Source organism: Prionailurus bengalensis, chromosome E2, assembly GCF_016509475.1.
Source record: "Prionailurus bengalensis isolate Pbe53 chromosome E2, Fcat_Pben_1.1_paternal_pri, whole genome shotgun sequence".
NCBI lineage: Eukaryota > Metazoa > Chordata > Mammalia > Carnivora > Felidae > Prionailurus > Prionailurus bengalensis.
The window spans coordinates 58,140,384-58,158,806 of record NC_057352.1 but is presented as its reverse complement, the minus strand read 5'-3'; the positions used below and the strand labels follow the sequence as shown (position 1 = coordinate 58,158,806).

Sequence of the window (18,423 nt, the reverse complement as noted above, 5' to 3'; positions counted from 1 at the left end):
CACGCGGGGACCTAGCGCCAAAGACCCCCCCCCCTCCCAGCCCCCACGGAACCGGTAGCACTGACGGACCTCCAGAAATGCCACCCAGACCCCCAAACGCTCATGCTCTCGATCCAGCCCATCCCCTTCTAGACCGTTCTAAAGAGATCTGAACCTCCGACAAAGATTTGGTAAGAGTGAAAAAGCAAGGAAACGTCAAGAGCCGTGCACGGTAAGAGGAACAGGCTGAGAGCACGGCGATGTAGGAATATGCCGGTGTTACGTGGAAAATGGACAGTTCTAGGTTTTCTGTGACATCACGAGTGACCGCGCCGGCCCCAAGAGGGACAGACAGCAGGATGTCATGTGGGCGGAACGGGTGGGGTCCCCACCGAAATGGCACCTAGTCATTACTCTTTCTTCTTTTATGCTTAAACGAAGCTTTTCACTTAAAAAAATTCTGTAATCCAATCAAGAAGCCTTTGGTCAAAGGCCTAAAACAAACACAGCCAACCACTGGAAGACGCAGTGAAGTCCCCTGAAGACACCAAGGGCCCCCGTCTTCCCCCCACGATGGGGAGGAGGGCCGGGCCGCAGGCAGGAGCCGGGGCGAGGGAGACGCCTCCCGAGGACAGGGGGCTGGCAAGGCGGCCGGGCGAGCTCGTGCCACCACCAGTGCAGAGGAACAAGACTCGGCTGGTGGCAGGGTGGCTGGGCCCTGGCGGCAGCGGTCACTCCAGCGGAGGGACGACCCTGTCCGGACCCCGTGGCCGAGGTCGTGGCTGGTGGGATGACAGTCCCCCCGGCAAAGGAGCCTCCGTGCTGGAGGCGCAGGGGACGCCCTTGCCAGCCACGTGACAAACACGGCTGGTGCCCTGGGGACAGAAGACCGCAGAAGGCCCCGGCAGGACACCAGCGGTGGGATCGGCACACACGGCAGGTCGCACCCATCAAAAGGCCATCGAGGACGTGGAAGAGGCTTGACATGGCCCGTCCCCCAGACCCCAAACCCACTTTAGGGCTTTCGTCCTGGATTTTCACCTCCAAGACACGTCTGGGGCAAGAGTTTTGATCGAGTGACCAAGTCAGTGGGATTTAAGGAGCTGTGGGTTTGTGTTTCCTGCAGGCCCCTCCCGTTCTAACACTTGAAGAGAAAGCACTCCACACGCGCTGTGGTGCCCTCAGCAGCACTCGGGGGCTGACACGGCACGTCAGGGCTCCGGGCGAGTCCCCCTGACTGAACGGGACTGGCCAGCACTTCTCGAATGTGCTCTCCGGGTCCCGCGGTCAGAACCATTTGTGCCAAGTGCTTCCTTACATTCCTGGCAGACCGGGAAAAGTCCAACTGATCCAATCTAGTGCCCATATTTCTGAAGTGAGAAGCCATGAGAGGATTTGGGAACGCAGGGGAGCCCCAGGGCAGACGCTGGGCCACAGCCGGCAGGCAGAGCGGGACCACACCGGGGCTCCCCGAGCAGGAGAGAAGGGGATTCCCGTCCTTGCCCCAGGTCGGCGGCCTCCCCCTGCAGCGGCCCCAGGCGGGGGAGGGCAGCAGGGAGACGGCAGGGCTGACCTTCATCTCCCCCTGGGGCCTCGGGGCCCAGCTCCGGACTCGGGCCCGCCGCTACGGCCTCTCTGGTCCCAGAGGCAGGTGGCAGAGTTTCCATGACAAGGCAGGGCTGGAAAGGGGTGGGGACACCCCAGGAGCGCAGGGCCCCCCTGCCTGGGGAGGGGCTGTGATCGGCTGACGTGGGGGAGAAGAGAAAGTCAAAGGCACAGCCTGGCAGGAAGAGCAAGGTGACCGGGCCCAAGCCCTCCTGGTGACGCACGGGGACCTGACCCGCGCTCACTGGGGGACAACCAACTTTCTAAGCAGGCAGGACGGATGGACGGAGGGTAGGAGGGTGCAGACCGGCCACACCACTGCAGGCCAGAGCGGGGCGTGTGTCCCAAACAAGAATTTGGGTTTCTTGTTTTATAAAACGGGGACACCACCACCCGCCTCGCAGGACAGCTTGAGGAATAAATGAGATACCACGAAAAAGGCACCGAGTAGGAATGTTCACTAAACACGTGTCAGTAAATGGGAACTTAGTTTAAATTACACGCAGACTGAGCAAGGCCAACACAAAAGGAAGGATAACGGAGAAGCTAGGAAATTCTGGTAAAAACGGCCAGCAAGCACACGCAGCTGTTGCAAACAGCAACCAGCACGAGCACAGAGCCTCAAAGGCCCAGAAGACTCTGGCTACAAAAGAGGAAGGAGGAGCGGAAGGACGGACAGACAGTATTAGACAAACTGGGGCCGCAGGAAGCTCTGGGCCGAGAGAACAGGGGTCTCGGGGACCCGGCCCCCCGGGCGCCACCGTCCCCGCGCAGGGGCCACAACCGCAGCAGGAAAGGTCCCGTCTGCAAACCGCTAGCCCGGCAGGCGGCCTCCGACCCGATCCTCTGACTCACGGACAGAACTGATGTCCGTGAGAGACACCAGCTAAACACCGAATCCCGGTGAAAGACGTGGGTTTAACCAGAAAGCCACATACTTTAGCAAAACACCTCCTCTTGGGGGTGGTCAGAGACACTGGATGTGTGCAGGCTGCTGGAGGCAGCTTTGTCCCAGGGCCCGCCGCCAGCCTCAGCATTCCCAGGAGGGCCCAGTCCTTGGGTCGCATTTCTCTGCCCCTCTGCTCCCTTTCACTTCTCACCATCCCGCCCATAGTCAATCGTTTGTGAGGCCTGAGCTATGAGCGTCGCCATTTCTCGGGTGCCCGCAGCCACCACTCTGCAAGACAGGGTCTTAAGACGGATTCAGCTTAGAGCCAAAAGGATATTCTGTCAAATCCAAGCACCAACGTCAGGTCAAACGCACATTTTCAAAAGAAAACAGAGTCCCCTTATAGAGTCCAGGGGTTACCAGCAGAGACACTCTTCTCTATGCGAAGTGCTACTGTGGCAAAATTGGGCCTGGGTATTAAACGTCTTTGTCAGTGCTTTAGTAAGTAAATAACGTACAGATTTACTTACCTGCAAATAGCCTATAGGTTCTGTGGCATTTAAAATTCTTATTTTTAACCCCTGGAGAAAGCAGTTCTGAAAAACAAAACATCGACAGCTGCAATCTGTAAAAAAGCACTTATAGAGAGGCTCAGGGTGACAGAGACGAAGAGGTGCCGACAGCCCCGCTCACATGCGCCCCCTGGCAGACCAGGAAAACAAAACAAACTCCAGGCCTCCCTGGGCGCAAGCGCTGCCCAGGAGGGAAACCGGCTGTGCGACGCGGGAGCGCCGGGACCCGGCAGCCAGTCCGTTAAGAAACAGGGGAGATACACTGAGCCTGTTAAGCTCATGCCAGAAACCCCTTAAAAGCAGACATGCTAAAAAACGGAAAAGAAAGCCGCCCACTTAGAAACAAAACGGCCCGGGGACACTAAGAGTTCAAACGTTTTACAGGCCAGGGAGGCCGCAAAAGTTCCATTATGTAAGAGTAAGACGGTCCCTCCAAAGAGGCACTGTCCCCTTGCGGGAACGGCTCCCCGCAGATGGACCCTTCCGGGAGCCGCTCGCCACCGGCTTCTCCCCTACCCCCACCCTTGACCCAAGCCAGGGCCTCTGGTCCCCGCTCATCTCGTTTCTCTTTCTGGAAAGCACTTCAGGTGGCAGCTGACACGAAGACACGCGTAACAAGCAAGACAACACGAGCTTGCTTTCATCAAAACGCGTCGAAGCTGAGGGGGCCCGGTTACCTGACGGAGACTCGGGGCGGACAGGGTGCCACAAACCTGACACGTGTCATTGCAACCCGAGGTCGGAGGAATGCCCAGGGGCCTATGGGAAACGTCCCTTCACTTCACTAAAAAAGTCCATTTAACAGGCCAGGACGTGCGATTCTCAACGTTTATGAAGAAAACCGCTTTGGCCCACTGATCCACAAGATATTTCCAGAAAGACGATGCTCATCTTAATGGACAAAATCTCCTCTGGTTTTACAATCTAGTAAGATCATACGGTTTATTCACTTTTTGCCTTTATCTTTCAAGAGCTACCCTGGTGCCAATTTGAGCATCAAAATCCGTTACAAATCGAGAAATCTAAAACCAAACCGTCACGAGAGAGAACCTCCTGACTCCGGCATCTCGCAGAAACGCCGGGCGCCAAGCGCCCGGCCTCCCGGGGGAGCCGGCACCACGCACGCGGTCTCCGTCCGCGGCCACTACCTTTGCTGATCTCCAGGTCCACAGGGTACTCGACGCTCTTGACGAGCTTCTGACACCCGCCGGTCTTCTCATAAACAAACCGCTTCAGGTGCAGCACGAGCACGGGAGGGAGCTTCTCCAGAGTCACTCTTCGACTTATCTCCACCTAGGGCACAGAGCAGAGCAGGACGCGCGTCCCTCACTCCACGCGGCAGACGCCACGTCCGTCCCCCAAGAACCCCCTCCGGGAGCCGACGGCCTGCGGCTCCGCGGCCCCGTTCCCCGCTCGGCCGGGTCAGGGGAGCGTCTGAGGATCTAACGTCCCGCCAAGAGGTCTCGCGAGAGCCACCCGCACCCACACTCCCTGCGGGAAAGCGCACACGTGCCTGCAGACACGGCGGCACGGGACGCCACGGCTCCGCGGGCCCAAGCGTGAACTCCGCGGCAGGAAGCCCTGCTCTGGGGTCGGTTAAGCATCAGACTTCCGGTCGGGTCACGCTCTCACGGTTTGTGAGATCGAGCCCGCATTGGGTGAGCCCCGCTTCTCTCTCTCTCCACCTCTGTCCCTCATGAGATTCTCTCTGCCCCTCGCTCGCTCGTCCTCTCGCTCTCAAAAAAAACAAAAACCTGTTCTGTGACATGAATGGCAAATTGGCACAAAAATTAACAGCTAACTCGGCAGTGGCACCTCGCATTATGTACGTATTAGCGTGCTTTTTAGTAACTCACACCGAAGCCAAAGTGTTTCTCGAATTAGGTGTTCTACGTAACCCAAAAGCTATCTCTTGTAACCATTAGCTTCGCAGGTTTGTTTTATCAATTTACATGTCTCTCATCTGCTTCCACAGTGTCCAATGAATGCTGCACTTCATTAAAAATGCATCCTTGCCAACAATGCCTATTACCTTTATTTGCTGTTCTTTATAATTATAAACTCTCGGATGCTCCCTGTATTTAGATGAAGAATCCTTTTGGTAGAAATGCCCGTTCGGGTGACCGTCGGAAAGAGAACAGCGGAAGCGAACTGTATGGCAACGTTCAGAAGACCGTACGTGCATCTGGGTAGAGGTGTCCTAATGGGCGCCCGGCTTCCCACTCAGGCTCAGATCCCAGGCGGGGAACCACCCGACCCGCCTCTGGATGCTCATCGCGGGTCCGGAGCCCAGTGTCTCCGTACCCGACGAGGATGTGCAAGCGATCGGAAAGCGTGGCTACGGCCCAAGGGCAAGAGACCGAGATTGCGGCAAGAGGACTCCAGCGTCCCCGCGCGTGAATCGAGGGCTGGGCGAATGCATCTCGGGGACGCTCTCCAAGCCAGGGACCTAGGACTCTGACCTCAGACTTTCGGGCAGTTCACTAGGTGGCTAATCGGAAATTCTTCCGTGTATTTTGCATTTCCACACAAACTTGACGCACTCTTCTTCACGCAACAAAACCAGACCCGTTCCGCACAGCAAGTATTTTCTATAGTCCTATTTTCCCATGGGCCTTCGTCAAGTGGTCCCACAGCAAAATGAATCTCGTGACCTTAAAACACAGTAACGTCAAACTCAGTATTTTAAAAAGTCTGTTCAAGGGGCGCCTGGGTGGCGCAGTCGGTGAAGCGTCCGACTTCAGCCAGGTCACGATCTCGCGGTCCGTGAGTTCGAGCCCCGCGTCGGGCTCTGGGCTGATGGCTCAGAGCCTGGAGCCTGTTTCCGATTCTGTGTCTCCCTCTCTCTCTGCCCCTTGCCCGTTCATGCTCTGTCTCTCTCTGTCCCAAAAATAAATAAACGTTAAAAAAAAAAAAAAAATTAAAAAAAAAAAAAAAAAAAGTCCGTTCAAAGAAAACACATTCCAGAAAATGTGATACTTGCTCTTTCCGGATATCCCCGCCCCATACGAACCGTCCAAGATCTCCCTTTCTCAAACGTCTGCTTTTCGGAGAGTTTTCGCTCTTCTCGGTAACATGCCACCGCCATCACCGAGCCAGGACACGCAGCGTGTTGCTTCTTCCTCTTCGAGGCTCTGCCAAAGGGCCTCTTTTTTCCTGGGTCCTTCTCCCCGCTCCCCCCAGCCATCTGGAATAAACCATCTTTCTTCTCACATCCCCTACCTCGATCTCATCTGCACCCTCCTGACGTGCACGCGTCACCGCAGCAGGAACAAGAGAGGAAAAGACGCGTGAGGGGGCGGGGGCGAGGTCTGCAGGATGAGTGGCCACCAACCCCTACAGGTGGCCGCGGGAGAGCGAGCGAGAGAGGCGCTGGGGGGTGGGGGTGGGGGTGGGGGTGGGCAGGACGGCGACTCCACCTCTGGAGCCGCGGCTGCCACACAACGAGCCAAGTACACGGCTCAGCCACACCAACCGACCTCCTGAAAACAAATACCCACTTTCTCTCTCATTAAGTTGCACCGCCAGACTCGGCTGATTCACTTAAGCCAAGCGCCGAGATTCTGTCTCTCGCTCCTACCGCTTTTCTTTTTTAAACAAAATCGCCCGTGGGAAGCAAGTCAGAAAACACGGTGGAGGATCAGGCCAAACGACGTGCCCATCTCCCAAGAGGAGGCTTGACCGGTCCAGGCGGGAGGGCCCAGGGGAACCGCAGGCGCCCAGGTGCTCCTCTGCTCTGCTCCCCGTGCGCCTTCAGCCACCACAGCCTAGTTGAGTCACGCTCCCCAGGGATACTACGAGCTGTCCAGACCGGTGCCGCCCGTAACTAGCCTGCGTCCATCTGTCACGTTTCTCTGAATTCACCAACCCCGAGATCACCAGCACGGTCTCGGCAGCGGAGACGACACCCTCCTCAGCCCCGGAGTGGAAACAGCGGCCGCTGGCACATCTGGACCCCAGGCACCAGGAAGCGCTCCGGGAGCAAACACTCCAGCTCTCTCCTGACTCGGCTGACAGGTACCCCGCACGAAGCCATCGGCCTCTCTGACTCCCGAACACTGAAGACTCAAAGACTTTCCTCCTGTCCACATCCGATTAAAGACTAACACGCAGGAAAACAGCTACTTTCTAATTGTTTTTGATCTCCTGGAAGACCTACGACCAAACGCTAAATAGACGTGTTTGGAACCTCTTTTCTGGCCTGCCTAAGCTCGTGAAATTATGCTTTGTGACGTCAGAAGCCGCTCGGCCTCTGTTCGACGTGGTGCTGACTTTACGGTACCGCGATCGCACTAGCAAAGTTACGCAGCTCAGGACAGACGCTCCCGACGACCGTCACCCTGGGCTACGTGAAGTGGTGTCAGGACCAGCCGTTTCAGCCGTCCCGTTCTAAACACGTGGAAACTTTCCGTGCGAAACAGTGAAGCAAGGGGCCCGAGAGGCAGAGCGCGGACCCGCTTGCGCCGCGCGCTCTTTCCACCAGACCGGGGCGCCTCGGCACACACGTTCAAGACCAACTATGGCTGTACCTCTTGTTTGGTCTTTGTGGTATAACCCTGGACAGATTCTCTCGCCACCAGGCTCTCCAATGCGTCCTGGACCGTACGTATCTTGTCAGACTGGATGTCCAGCTGCAGCGTGAAGAAGGGCTGCAAAGTGGCGGATTCTCTGGAACTCTGCTGGTAGACCACAGACCTGCGGGTTGGAAGACACGACCAGACAACTGTGACACAACGCTCCTTCCCGCCTTCCCTCAAGATCACCCAGCAGCACAAGAGGGATTAACGCGGGGAACGAGATTTCTCAGGACCGCTCTCAGAAGGCCAGAGAGGGAAAAGAGCCACCAATGTACCGAATTTAAAAATAATCAGGCGGGAAAAATAAATAAATAAATTAATTAATTAATTAATTGATTAAAAAAATAAAATAAAATAAAATAAAATAAAAAATAAAATAAAATAAAATAAAATAAAATAATGACACCAACTATTGGCGGGAAAAGAAAAATAATAATAATCAGGCTGAATACCACCTCCTGAGTATTTCTAAGCAAAAGCCCACCAGTTCAGCGGATCGCGTTCCCAGCGCAAGCACACTGGAAGAAAACCTACTTCATCTTCCAAATTCCTTCCCTTCCGCTCCACACTTTATTTAATGCACCAGTTAGTAACTGCCCTAATCCTGCCATGGCCTCAAAATGCTGACACTTCTCATCTTCGTAAAGTATCAGAGCCATTCTAATAAAATAGAGGAAACCCCAAGGTAAACAATATTTTTAATGGCACTTTTCCCTATAAAAATGACTTACAAAAGAGAAGCAGGGTGTGTCTAACAAAAGCTAAGCTAACATTCCAGGAAACAAGGCTACCTACCACCCTCAAGAAGAAGGGTGCCAGTTCAACCTTGTTTTCTTAGCTGGTTTTTCATTTCATTTTTCTCTGAGTTTCTCTGAGTAAAACTTGTGTGCTCAGCCCATCTCCCATTTAGCCCCGGCAGGGAAACATTCCAGGCGCGCAACGAGAATTCTGCTTCTGCAGCCTGAGTGACCCAGTTTACGAAAGGAATCAGATGGGTGCCTGGGGGTTCAGGCTTTGCAGAGCAGGTGCCCCCAAGAGCGAACTAAACGCTCCTCCGCCTCGGGCTTCACGTCCACACGCGCTCCCCTGCCACATGGACCAGGAAGCATCTTTGTGCTCCCTCCGAGGGCACAGACTCGAGAGCCACGGCCGTTCCCCTGGTTCCAAGAGCAACGGGGGAGGGCGGTCATTAAAACTGGTGGCGGAATCAAGAAGCGGTCCTCCGGACTCCAACGGCCTCGATTTTATTCAAGGCTCCGAACGGGCGGGGGGAAAAGGGTGAAGAAAGGTGACGGTTTCTCCAGGGGGAGTGAAAACCCACCCAAGGAAGGTGGATTTGCAAAGAAGACCACACTTCATGATGGCTACCACACACACGGAAGTTCCTAAATTTTAAGAAATCATCCCCACCTTTGCTCTGTTAGTTCTCCAAAGTATCAACAAGCCGTTTCAACATTTAAAAAGCCCGCCAAGGCCAGGGCCAGAGGTCCTGCACGGCAGGGCCGTGCACGCCGAGCTAGAATTCCCTCCAAATCGGATGCTGGTTATTCTCAAACAAACGTGAGATCTTGGGGTACGCCGGCCTCAGGAGCCTTGCACGTTCCACCTACGCGCGCACACACGGTGCTGTCACGCCCACTGGGCTGGCCCAAGAGCACGGACATCAGGCTGCCGGTCTCACGCAGAGCCAAAGGCACAAGACGGCCTTCTCCCAGTGCCGTGCCTGACCTGGATCCCGGCTTCCCTTCCCGAAACAGCCCAGCCCAAGGAATCATATCCGCAACACCAAGTCACAGGGGCGCAGTCCCCAGGGCACACCTGACCACAAGGCTGACGTGGAGACGTCACAATGGAAGGGGGCCCGGTGGCTCTAGCGCACAGTGGGGAGCCCAAAAAGGACGCGTTCAAGGGGACAAGGCGGCACGACTGGCTTCTGGATCCGGCACGGCACAGCAGCACCGCCCGGGGCCGTGAAGGAGCCAGTGGACGTGCGGGGGTTGCATCAGCCTCGCTGAAAGGGACTCGGCCTAAGCTGTGGGGCAGGGCGAGCCCGAACTGACTCTGCCTGCCTCTGCCTCGGACAGGGTGTCACTTCTTCTGGATGCGCGGCATTCGGGACAAGCAAAGGCTGCATCTCACTACGAACCCCCCCCCTCGTAGGTTCCAACGCCAGGCCGTCCGCGAGGAAACCCTGCTCCGGGGGCCCTTCGGGACTCTGGACGCTTGGGCCTCCCTGGAGCCGGCCCCAGCGCTCCTGAGTTCCACATCGAAGCGGCAACGAATGTCTGTCTCTAATGCACTCAGACAGAACTCTTCTAGAAGGAGGTCATTAAAGAGCAACGAGCATCTGGTTTATGGGAACTGGGCCAGAGGAGGGAACCCAGCCCTCCAGGAGGCCCCACGTCCCCCTTTATGTGAAAGATCTCCCTCCACACTCCCTCACCTTTCTAGCTCACTCGGTTCCAGAGCCTAAATAAAATTCCTCCAGCCAGACACAGAATTTCTTCTCTTAACAGAACCTGCCTGCCAACTTAACAAGTCTTTCTGTTTCTACCTAGCTGTGAGCGGCTGGAGCGCTGACGGAGGGAGGAGTCAGGAGGGCGGCAGGGCCTGGGGGACGGCGGCAGTGCCCGGGGCCGAAGGGCCTTGGTGCCGGGCGAGAGCAGTGAAAGCACCCGGCAGGAGAGGCGCAGGGACGGCGGGGGACACAGAGCAGGCACAGGGGCGTCGAGGCAAAGCGTCAAGCCCAGAATTCCTCAGACACGTCTTACACCCTCCCCCTTCGGCCAGATGGCAAAACCCTGAGAGAGGCCAACACTACAGTATATTCCAGAAGAGCATAAACCTGATGTGTCCGCCAAAAATGCCAGTGATCGGGGTCTGAACAAACTCCGCCTGGCGCGTGACTGAAGTCTTGCTCCTGGGGCCCACTTGCTCCCACTCGTCCTCGCTGCCTTCGCCCGGCTCGTCCTGCTCGTCTTCGTGCACCGACGGGCTCCCGGGTCCGTTGGAAACAGTGACTTCTGAAAAGGAGACAGTCCGCTTAGGCCGCTCACGGCAACAACGACAGCGAAACAGCTTCCTTAAAAAAAGGTTCTCCGTAAGCCGCCTGCACGGAGTGAGCCTTCAAGGCGAAACCAAGGCGCGCTCTGCACAAAGAACAGAGGCGACAGGGACGGACGCCCGCCTGAATGCTGCTGGCATAAACCACCAAGGACGGCGCTCCTGGGACAGCCGGAGAGCCGTGAAGACAGACCGGAAGCCAGGCAGCACGGTGGGAGCGCGGCCCGTCTTCCTCACGTGCTAAGGGGCTTTGGTCACACAGGAGAGCACTCTCAGTCTCCGGACATGCGTGCTTTGGCCATTTTAGGGGCGAACTAAACTGTTACTTCCCACTTAATTTGTGTCACTCAGGAAATGCGTGCACACGCCGTGCGTGGGGACACAGAGAGAGAAAGCACGGCAGGACGTTAACGGGTACAGAATCCAGCGGCTGCACAGGTATTCACCAAACCATTCTCCCAGCTTTTCCGTGTGTTTGATCGTTTTCCTCATTAAAAGCTGAACGAACAAAAGCAGAGGTGCTGGATGTACTCTGATTTACCCAGAGGGAGCATTTTCGGTGGTATAAAAAATTAGCAGCGTAGAGATAACCAGAGTCGCCCTGGTGAGAAAGTGACTCAAAGGGCCAACGATCTGGGGAGGAAGCGGCTCCGTGTACGAACACGCGACATCTGTTCAGAATTAATTCTTGGGGAAATGTTCTCGCGCAATTTTGGGGCCAACAGACCACGACCTACTTTGGTTACTGGGTGACAGAAGTTTCTTCAGGTTCAGCATTTCCTCATGAAGTCCGTTTAGAATGAAGCCTAAATATTCCTCCGCGTCTTCTTGTCGACCCTGAAAAGGCCAGATAGGAACACGTTAATTTTAACTGATCACCACGCAAGGCCTGCAGGGAATACTGAGCCTGCATATTCAGACCAGGTCTCCTCTTCAATTTTTAACAAGACTTAATGTAAAGTGTTTCCAGAAATCATGTGACTTTTTTTTTTTTAATTTCTTTTTACGTTTTTATTTTGAGACAGAGCGCGAGTGGGGGAGGGGCAGAGAGAGAGAGAGAGAGACAGACAGACAGACAGACACAGAATCGGAAGCAGGCCCCAGGCTCCAAGCTGTCGGCACAGAGCCCGACGCGGGGCTTGAACCCACGAACCGTGAGATCATGACCTGAGCCGAAGCCGGACGCTTAACGGACGGATCCCCCCCAGGCGCCCTTCGCTGACTTCTTTGTGGGCTGAAACAGGTGGAGTGAGGGGGGCACAGGTGGGGGTGGGGGTGCAAAGTAAACCTTTATGTCTAAGTGTAGGATGAGGAGGAACTTCCATCTGTTACGTTTTTTCCGGCTTTTTGAAATTTTCTACAATAAATACACGTTACCCTCAGAACACAACACTTATTGAAAAGTTGCTCTTCTGTGGACACGAAAGGGACGAACAAGCACTAGACACGAGGGCCCCCTCGTCTCACAACCCCAGGGGCCAAAGGTCACACTGTGGCTGTGAAGGGGAGCCCGGGCGGTCCTCCCGTTGGCAACGATGGGCAACTACAGGGGAAAGGACCCAAATCACACGTGAAAATCTCTCCTGATTCAAAGGCTCCGCTGACGGTTTTTTTTTTACGCACACACATCAGCAAATTCATCTCCAGACGAGTCACGCGACAGCCAGGTATCTGTTTTGTGATCTCAGGATGAGTTCGTATTTCCTTCTTTGGAGAAGGACCGCAGGGACCGAGGATTTCCGACCCTTCTTTCAGCCTCTGGCGTACCCGCTCCAAACAGGACTCCAAACGGACGGCAGCCGTTGGGCGTGGAGCACGCTCTGTGTGCGCGGCAAAGGGCGGAAACCGGCACGGCTCGGAGGCACAAGGGTCAACGCGGCAGGCCTGACGTTCTCGGGAAGGGCCGCTTGCCGGGTCGGGTCGCTCCCTGGTTGGCATCTGGGAAGTGGGATTTGGGGAGGGTCCCCCCGCTCCAAGAACTGACAAGGGAACGTGCCTGAATCGTAAAACATGGTTTACGCTGCACACCCGCTTTCCTTGTGCAGGTGTGGAATTCTGGTCTGCGCCGGGCAGAGGACGCCTGGGGACCCCGGGCACGGAGTCTCCAATGTGCTTCCCTAGCAGACGGCATCTTTCCACGTGCTGTCGCACTCTGACGCCGAGGAACGAAGCGCGTTCTCTGTGACGCACCAGGACGCGAGTCTCCAGGTTTCCCGCACACCGGACGTCTCGTCTTGCCTTGTGTCCTCGTGCTGTCCTAACCCGATTGTGAGGATAACGGCTTCTGAGTCCTTCCGATAACGGCTGTGACTCACAGCCCTTCTGTCGGACCACCAAGCCTGAGGGTGGCACGGGGGACCCAACACAGCCAGGATGCACCTAACTTCAAAAGATACTTCCGTCCACGAACATAACCTCGGAGCCGGATGTCAGTGGGGCTTGGCCACGGGACGCCCCTGAACTTCACTGCTTTTCCTGGGCCGCCACCTGAACCGCCACCTGAACCGGGTGGCCCGCCTCGGCTTCTCAAGCATCTGCATTTGCATCTATCTTAGGACTTCTTTGCTGTTTCCTTAGATTGAATATCTAATTCCCCTACCGGACGGTGAGCTGTCTGCGGGCAGAGGGTGCAGCATAATCTGCTTCTGCATTCCCAACATTCCGTACATTCCCGCCACCCTGGAAACGTCAATCTCCAACTGAAGGCGGAGAGGCACAGTTCGCGCCTTCGCCACCCCAGCCACTCACCCTCCGCAAAACAATGGCGCTTCAACACACTTTACTTAGCTTTAATGGAATTTTGGGGGGGATGGTTTTTCTCTCTAAATAATCCCCATAAGTATCATTTCAATTGCTTGTATGGACTCATCACAGACTGTCAGGGAGGAAAGAAAGGCTCCAGTTAACTTTGCAGAAAGGGTATGCAATTCACTCTCGACAGCTGTCGGCGCCCTACGCGAGACCCCCTTGGCCCCTGGTCCCACGCCTTTAGTAGCAAAGTGTGTGACAAAAGATGCAGCTAAGAGAGTCAAGGAGCCGTGTGAGTGTGACGGAGACGCAGCTCTCCCGAATGCCGCCACGGTTCCGGGCCCCAGGACCACGCTCCACGTGAAAGGCCGTGCGGCGGTCAAGGAGCTGGCCGTGATGCCAGGCGCTGCATTTACGAGCTATGTGGCCTTGGAAAAGGATCGCCCTTTTCTCAAATGTAACAACGAGAGGACCGCAGGGGGCGAGGTCGGCTAAGGTACGGAAAAAACTTACAAGGGTGCTCGGTGCCCAGTAAGTGATGCACGCCCTGCCTCTGGTTACGAGGACGATCGTCGTATTTTTAAATTTCATTCAAGCAACTGACTCCACAACAAGCCTAGATCTACCGAACACCCACCAAATGGCAGCAATGCAAGTGCAGGGCGAGCACTGAACAAGCAGGGACCGGAGCTACGCGCGAGCAGGGCCAAACCTTTTCAGACAGGCTCGACTTGATCACCGTCAGGAGTCTGTAAATGTACGTAGGTTCAAAAGCAGCTCCAGGGCGGATATCCCTCACGATTTTATCCCCAAGAGCTGCAACGGAACAGGACACAGATTCTCGTCACTGAAACAGAGTCTTAACACGATGAAAGGCAACATCACCGGGGCACCCCGCCCCCTCACAGCCCCGCCCCGCCCCCTCCCCGCCCCCCACGCGACGCTGAGAACAGCACAGGTGTAGCGCCGGTTATTTTAAAAACCTTTTCTTTGCGACAAGACCGAACGTATGAAATTTAGCCACCTGCCTCCCCAGCCGTCCGTACACAATGGCATCAGGAGGCCTCACCGCTACTCACCTTGTCTGGGTTTTGGAGGTACTGGCATATTAGTAAACTCATTCATTAGCCGAACACTAAACATGGGGGAGAAAAAGTTTAGTACATTTTTGTAAAAGACATCCTTTCACTAGAGACTCTCGATGGCTACTCAGAATATCAGTCAGTATGAAGGTGGCAAGTTTTTGGCAACTGATGCCAGAGCGGTAAGTGGTTCTTCCACCTTTTCTACATAACTTCCGGAAGATCTTCAGGGACACACACTGGCAGGCACTAAACTGACATAAACAAATCTGAGGAACACAGGCAGTACTCCAATTGCATTTCTGGTTAGCTTCCACATAAAAACACAAACAGTGAATTTTAAAAAATTAAAAAATTAAAGGACTCGTCTGCAAGGAAGTAAGAACGTTGCTAAACTATTTGAATTTGAATTATCAGAGGCGAAACGACCCAGCCCCTGGACACATCTGGAGGCACCTTACTTACAAGCTATCTATCATGGGTGTCGACGTACAAGGCCTTTGCACTTTCGAATACAGAGGGATGAACTTCATCAGGTGATACATTGGAGGGCAGGCGACCAGTGCCTGCAGCGTCTAAGGAGTGGCAGTAAGGAAGCGTAAAGGAAATGAAACAGACACTCCAAACTTCTGAAAGGCACATTAAACACAAAGCATGTAAAACTAAGCCAAGGACACTGAAAGACTTACGTATGTAAACTTTCAAGGAATCGACCAAATAACCGTAAGGACAACTGCCTTGCGATTTCCATGTAAGGCCTTACTCTGCAGTCAGCAGTTTACATACAAAAACTTGATTCGACCAAGATGTAGCAATTACAACAATGTGTCCAGCTCTAAGTGGACACGCTACCCTATTACTCGAGGCCATGCTAATGAAAATAAAACTGGCCTCATTCTGTCACTCACCGGTCAACAAATCATCTTTTTGGGGGGCAGGAAGAACTCTATCTTTTAAGCAAGGTAGGCAGACTAAGTAAGGAACCGAGTTTTCGGATTCAAAGTTGAAGGCAGAAGCCCCATGGCAGCTGCACTAAGTTAAATGCATCGGAGGAAGAGAACGCCGTGGTCCGCGGGCCTTGGAGACAGCATGTGAGAAGGATACAGCATTAATGTAGCACCAGTTTCCTTTATTGATCAGCCCCCGGGGTTGCAATGACACTGGTTTATGTATTAGGGTCACATTCTCCAGTAACTCTGAAAGAGTGAAGAAGCATATTTAAGAAGTTAACGACATCCAGTAAATAACAGTGAACGAAATTCCTACACTCTGGAGGAGCGTTAAAATCCCCCTCAAGAAAGTACATATCCAAGGAAAAGGCACACTGTGTTGAAGCTTCACGGGGCCCAATATCGTGTGCAATAACCAACGATTTAAAATTTTTAAAAATACTCTCCCCCCAAACACTAGGTTTGTTTACCTTTCCTGGGGATCCAACCAGGGAGCAGAGAACTATTTTAACAAGAAACAGAAACGGCTGAACTACATGGGTTACAGCGAACAGACCTGAGACACACAGGCTCCTCCCCGCACGCTGACAGCGAGGCAGGCCCCGCCAACGGCACAGTCCCTCGAACGCCAGCTACGGAGGAGTTCGAGTGCAGACGGGAGCCTCGTCCGGGGGAAGCCCCAGCAACTGCCACGGCACCCCACGCACCCCAACGGTGGGCGACCCATCACCGTCCAGGGAGGGGCGACACTCCTTTCTGAGACAGCGGTCTCACGTAGCGCAGTTCTACTCCTCACACAAGGCGTGGGCTCGAACGCCCTGGCTCCCGGCAGGAACACACCCCTCGGCAGATTCACCCTGACGTCACTCTTCTCTACGGCCGGCAGACAGACGGGATTGCCATCTTCACAGAACGCTCGAGTGGTGCAATTAGACGCCTTAAGTAATTTTTTTCAGTAAAGTTTTAAAACAAGACAAAGCCTCCCCATGTCCCGTTACGAATCTTGTACCGGTGAAGCCACAAGTCAAGGACACCTCTTACCCGGGCCAGCGCTCGATGACGTACAAGCGCCAAGGGGCTGCACTGAATCCTCAACAATCCAGAGGAGCGGCACCATCCCCCTTTCACCAGGAAGGAGACGGAGTCTCTAAACCCCCCGCCAGCCGGCCTGTGTCACTCGGGAGCTACGCGGCACAGCCGGTGCCTAAAAGCCAGGATCTGCAGCCACACCGCTTCCTTTTAAATCGTGTCCCAGAAAAGAGAAAGGGAGTGAGCGTACGTGTGATGTCAGCACCCACCCAAGGCATCCAACAAAAGCAAGCTTTTTAATTCTACACCGCAGCTGGACTGGCAGGTCTCAGACTTGAGCTTTAAATGAGGAAATTAATTTGCACGGCTCTAACGTCCGCACACACCTATCCCCTCCCTCCTGGGACAGGAAATGTCCTCTTCCCTCTAACTGACGAAGCACAGTGAATGAGTTTCCCATTTACAAAAAGGAAAGCATCACAGGCTCCAGAAGACCTGTTCAACTAGTCTGGGCTGGCACAGCTCTCCGCTCTCTCCCCTACCTCGGGTGCAGCGCTGGGCGTCCGTGAGGACCGCGCCAGGTACAGAGCTGAGCCACGCGCGACAGGTGACGGCTCCCGGCAGAGACGGGACAGGGCGTGTGACAAGACACTGTGCCGCGGGGCTCAGCTGTACCGTTCGTTACTGTGCTCGCACCCGTCGGGGGGCCACCGCTATCCTGCTCACGTCACAGGCGAGAGAACAGAGGCCCAGAAGGTTAGGGAGCCGGCACGGCTGTGGCCTGAGCTGACGCGTCACCCGCGTCCGCACTGCCCCTCAGCAAGTACCGGGCTCCACGCCACGACCCTTTCACACAAAGGTTTCAGGGCTCACTTTCCCCACAGGCTTAAGATCTCCTCCTTAAAACAGAGCTGTGTGTGTGTTTGTGGCGTATTATCACGACGGTCCATACCTGTCAGTGTGTGCCCCAGAACGGCAATTATTTAACATAATTATTCCATTAAAAATCTGTGCATTTACAAATGGGCATCCGTCCCAGATGAACACTCTAGCAGAGGCACGACCCCTGTGAGTCTCTGCCACAGCAGCTTTACGTCTACGAACAATAATGCTGTTTCTGCCAAACCAGAAGACTCGGAATCAACCGCCTTCTCACCACCAGGACCTCTGCTAAATGACACGCTGCCGTTTGCTGAGCCCCGCCCGGGCACCAGGTCCTGGAAGCACAGAGGTGGCTGAGAGGTGGCCCTGCTGCAGGAGAGCTTGTAGACCAGCGAAAAGGGGACAACGGGGTAGGCTGAACCGAAGGCGGGTCGGCAGACGGGATGCTCGGCCAGATCCACAGACTGGACAACCCGTCAGGCGGCAGGGGGCCGAGGACAGCAAATGGCAGCTGGCACGGCAAGGTCTCCGGCCGGGGCGATGGTGCCTCCCACCCAGGGCAGGCTTCTTGTTGTTGCATACAGTGATGAGGTCACAAGCTCAGTTTCAGAGGTGTGGAAACGAGGTGCCCAGATTACACCAGTCGGCAGTGCACTCACACCCACAAGAGCAGCAAGTACCACATCTACACACACACACACACACACACACACACACACACAGGCCCACAGCTTGCAGCTGGCACCAGACATCCTCAGCAGGAGTGATGTGTCAGGAGTGGAGCCCTAAGCACCACCCACATGTAAGAGGCAGCCCAAGAAGAACCTAGAAGGACGCGGGGGTTTGAATTAACAGTGGAGGCGGAAGCAGGCTCTAGGCCCCCGGGAAGGAGAGCCAGAGCAGAGCGGCCTGAAGCCTGCCTGAGGAGTGAGACAGGACTGGGGTGCTGAGGGGCTCACAGGACTGTGGAGGGAGGGAGCCAGGGAAGGACCGACTCACCACTATGCTATGCTGGGGAAAGAAAGGAAACAGCAGCCTCCATTTCTT

General features: G+C 55.0%; 1 protein-coding gene across 1 annotated transcript in view; it reads right to left on the bottom strand.

Annotated features, from left to right (window-relative positions):
- The window catches only part of USP10 (ubiquitin specific peptidase 10), a 69,102-nt gene that overhangs the window by 1,441 nt on the left and 49,238 nt on the right, over positions 1-18,423 (bottom strand). Inside the window, exons 5-13 of the mRNA XM_043599792.1 lie at positions 15,620-15,711; positions 14,981-15,090; positions 14,513-14,568; positions 14,146-14,249; positions 11,423-11,522; positions 10,468-10,645; positions 7,575-7,740; positions 4,194-4,338; positions 3,004-3,069 (exon numbers count right to left, since the gene is read on the bottom strand). Coding sequence (XP_043455727.1) covers positions 3,004-3,069; positions 4,194-4,338; positions 7,575-7,740; positions 10,468-10,645; positions 11,423-11,522; positions 14,146-14,249; positions 14,513-14,568; positions 14,981-15,090; positions 15,620-15,711 — 1,017 coding nt within the window. The remainder of the gene's footprint in view (positions 1-3,003; positions 3,070-4,193; positions 4,339-7,574; positions 7,741-10,467; positions 10,646-11,422; positions 11,523-14,145; positions 14,250-14,512; positions 14,569-14,980; positions 15,091-15,619; positions 15,712-18,423) is intronic.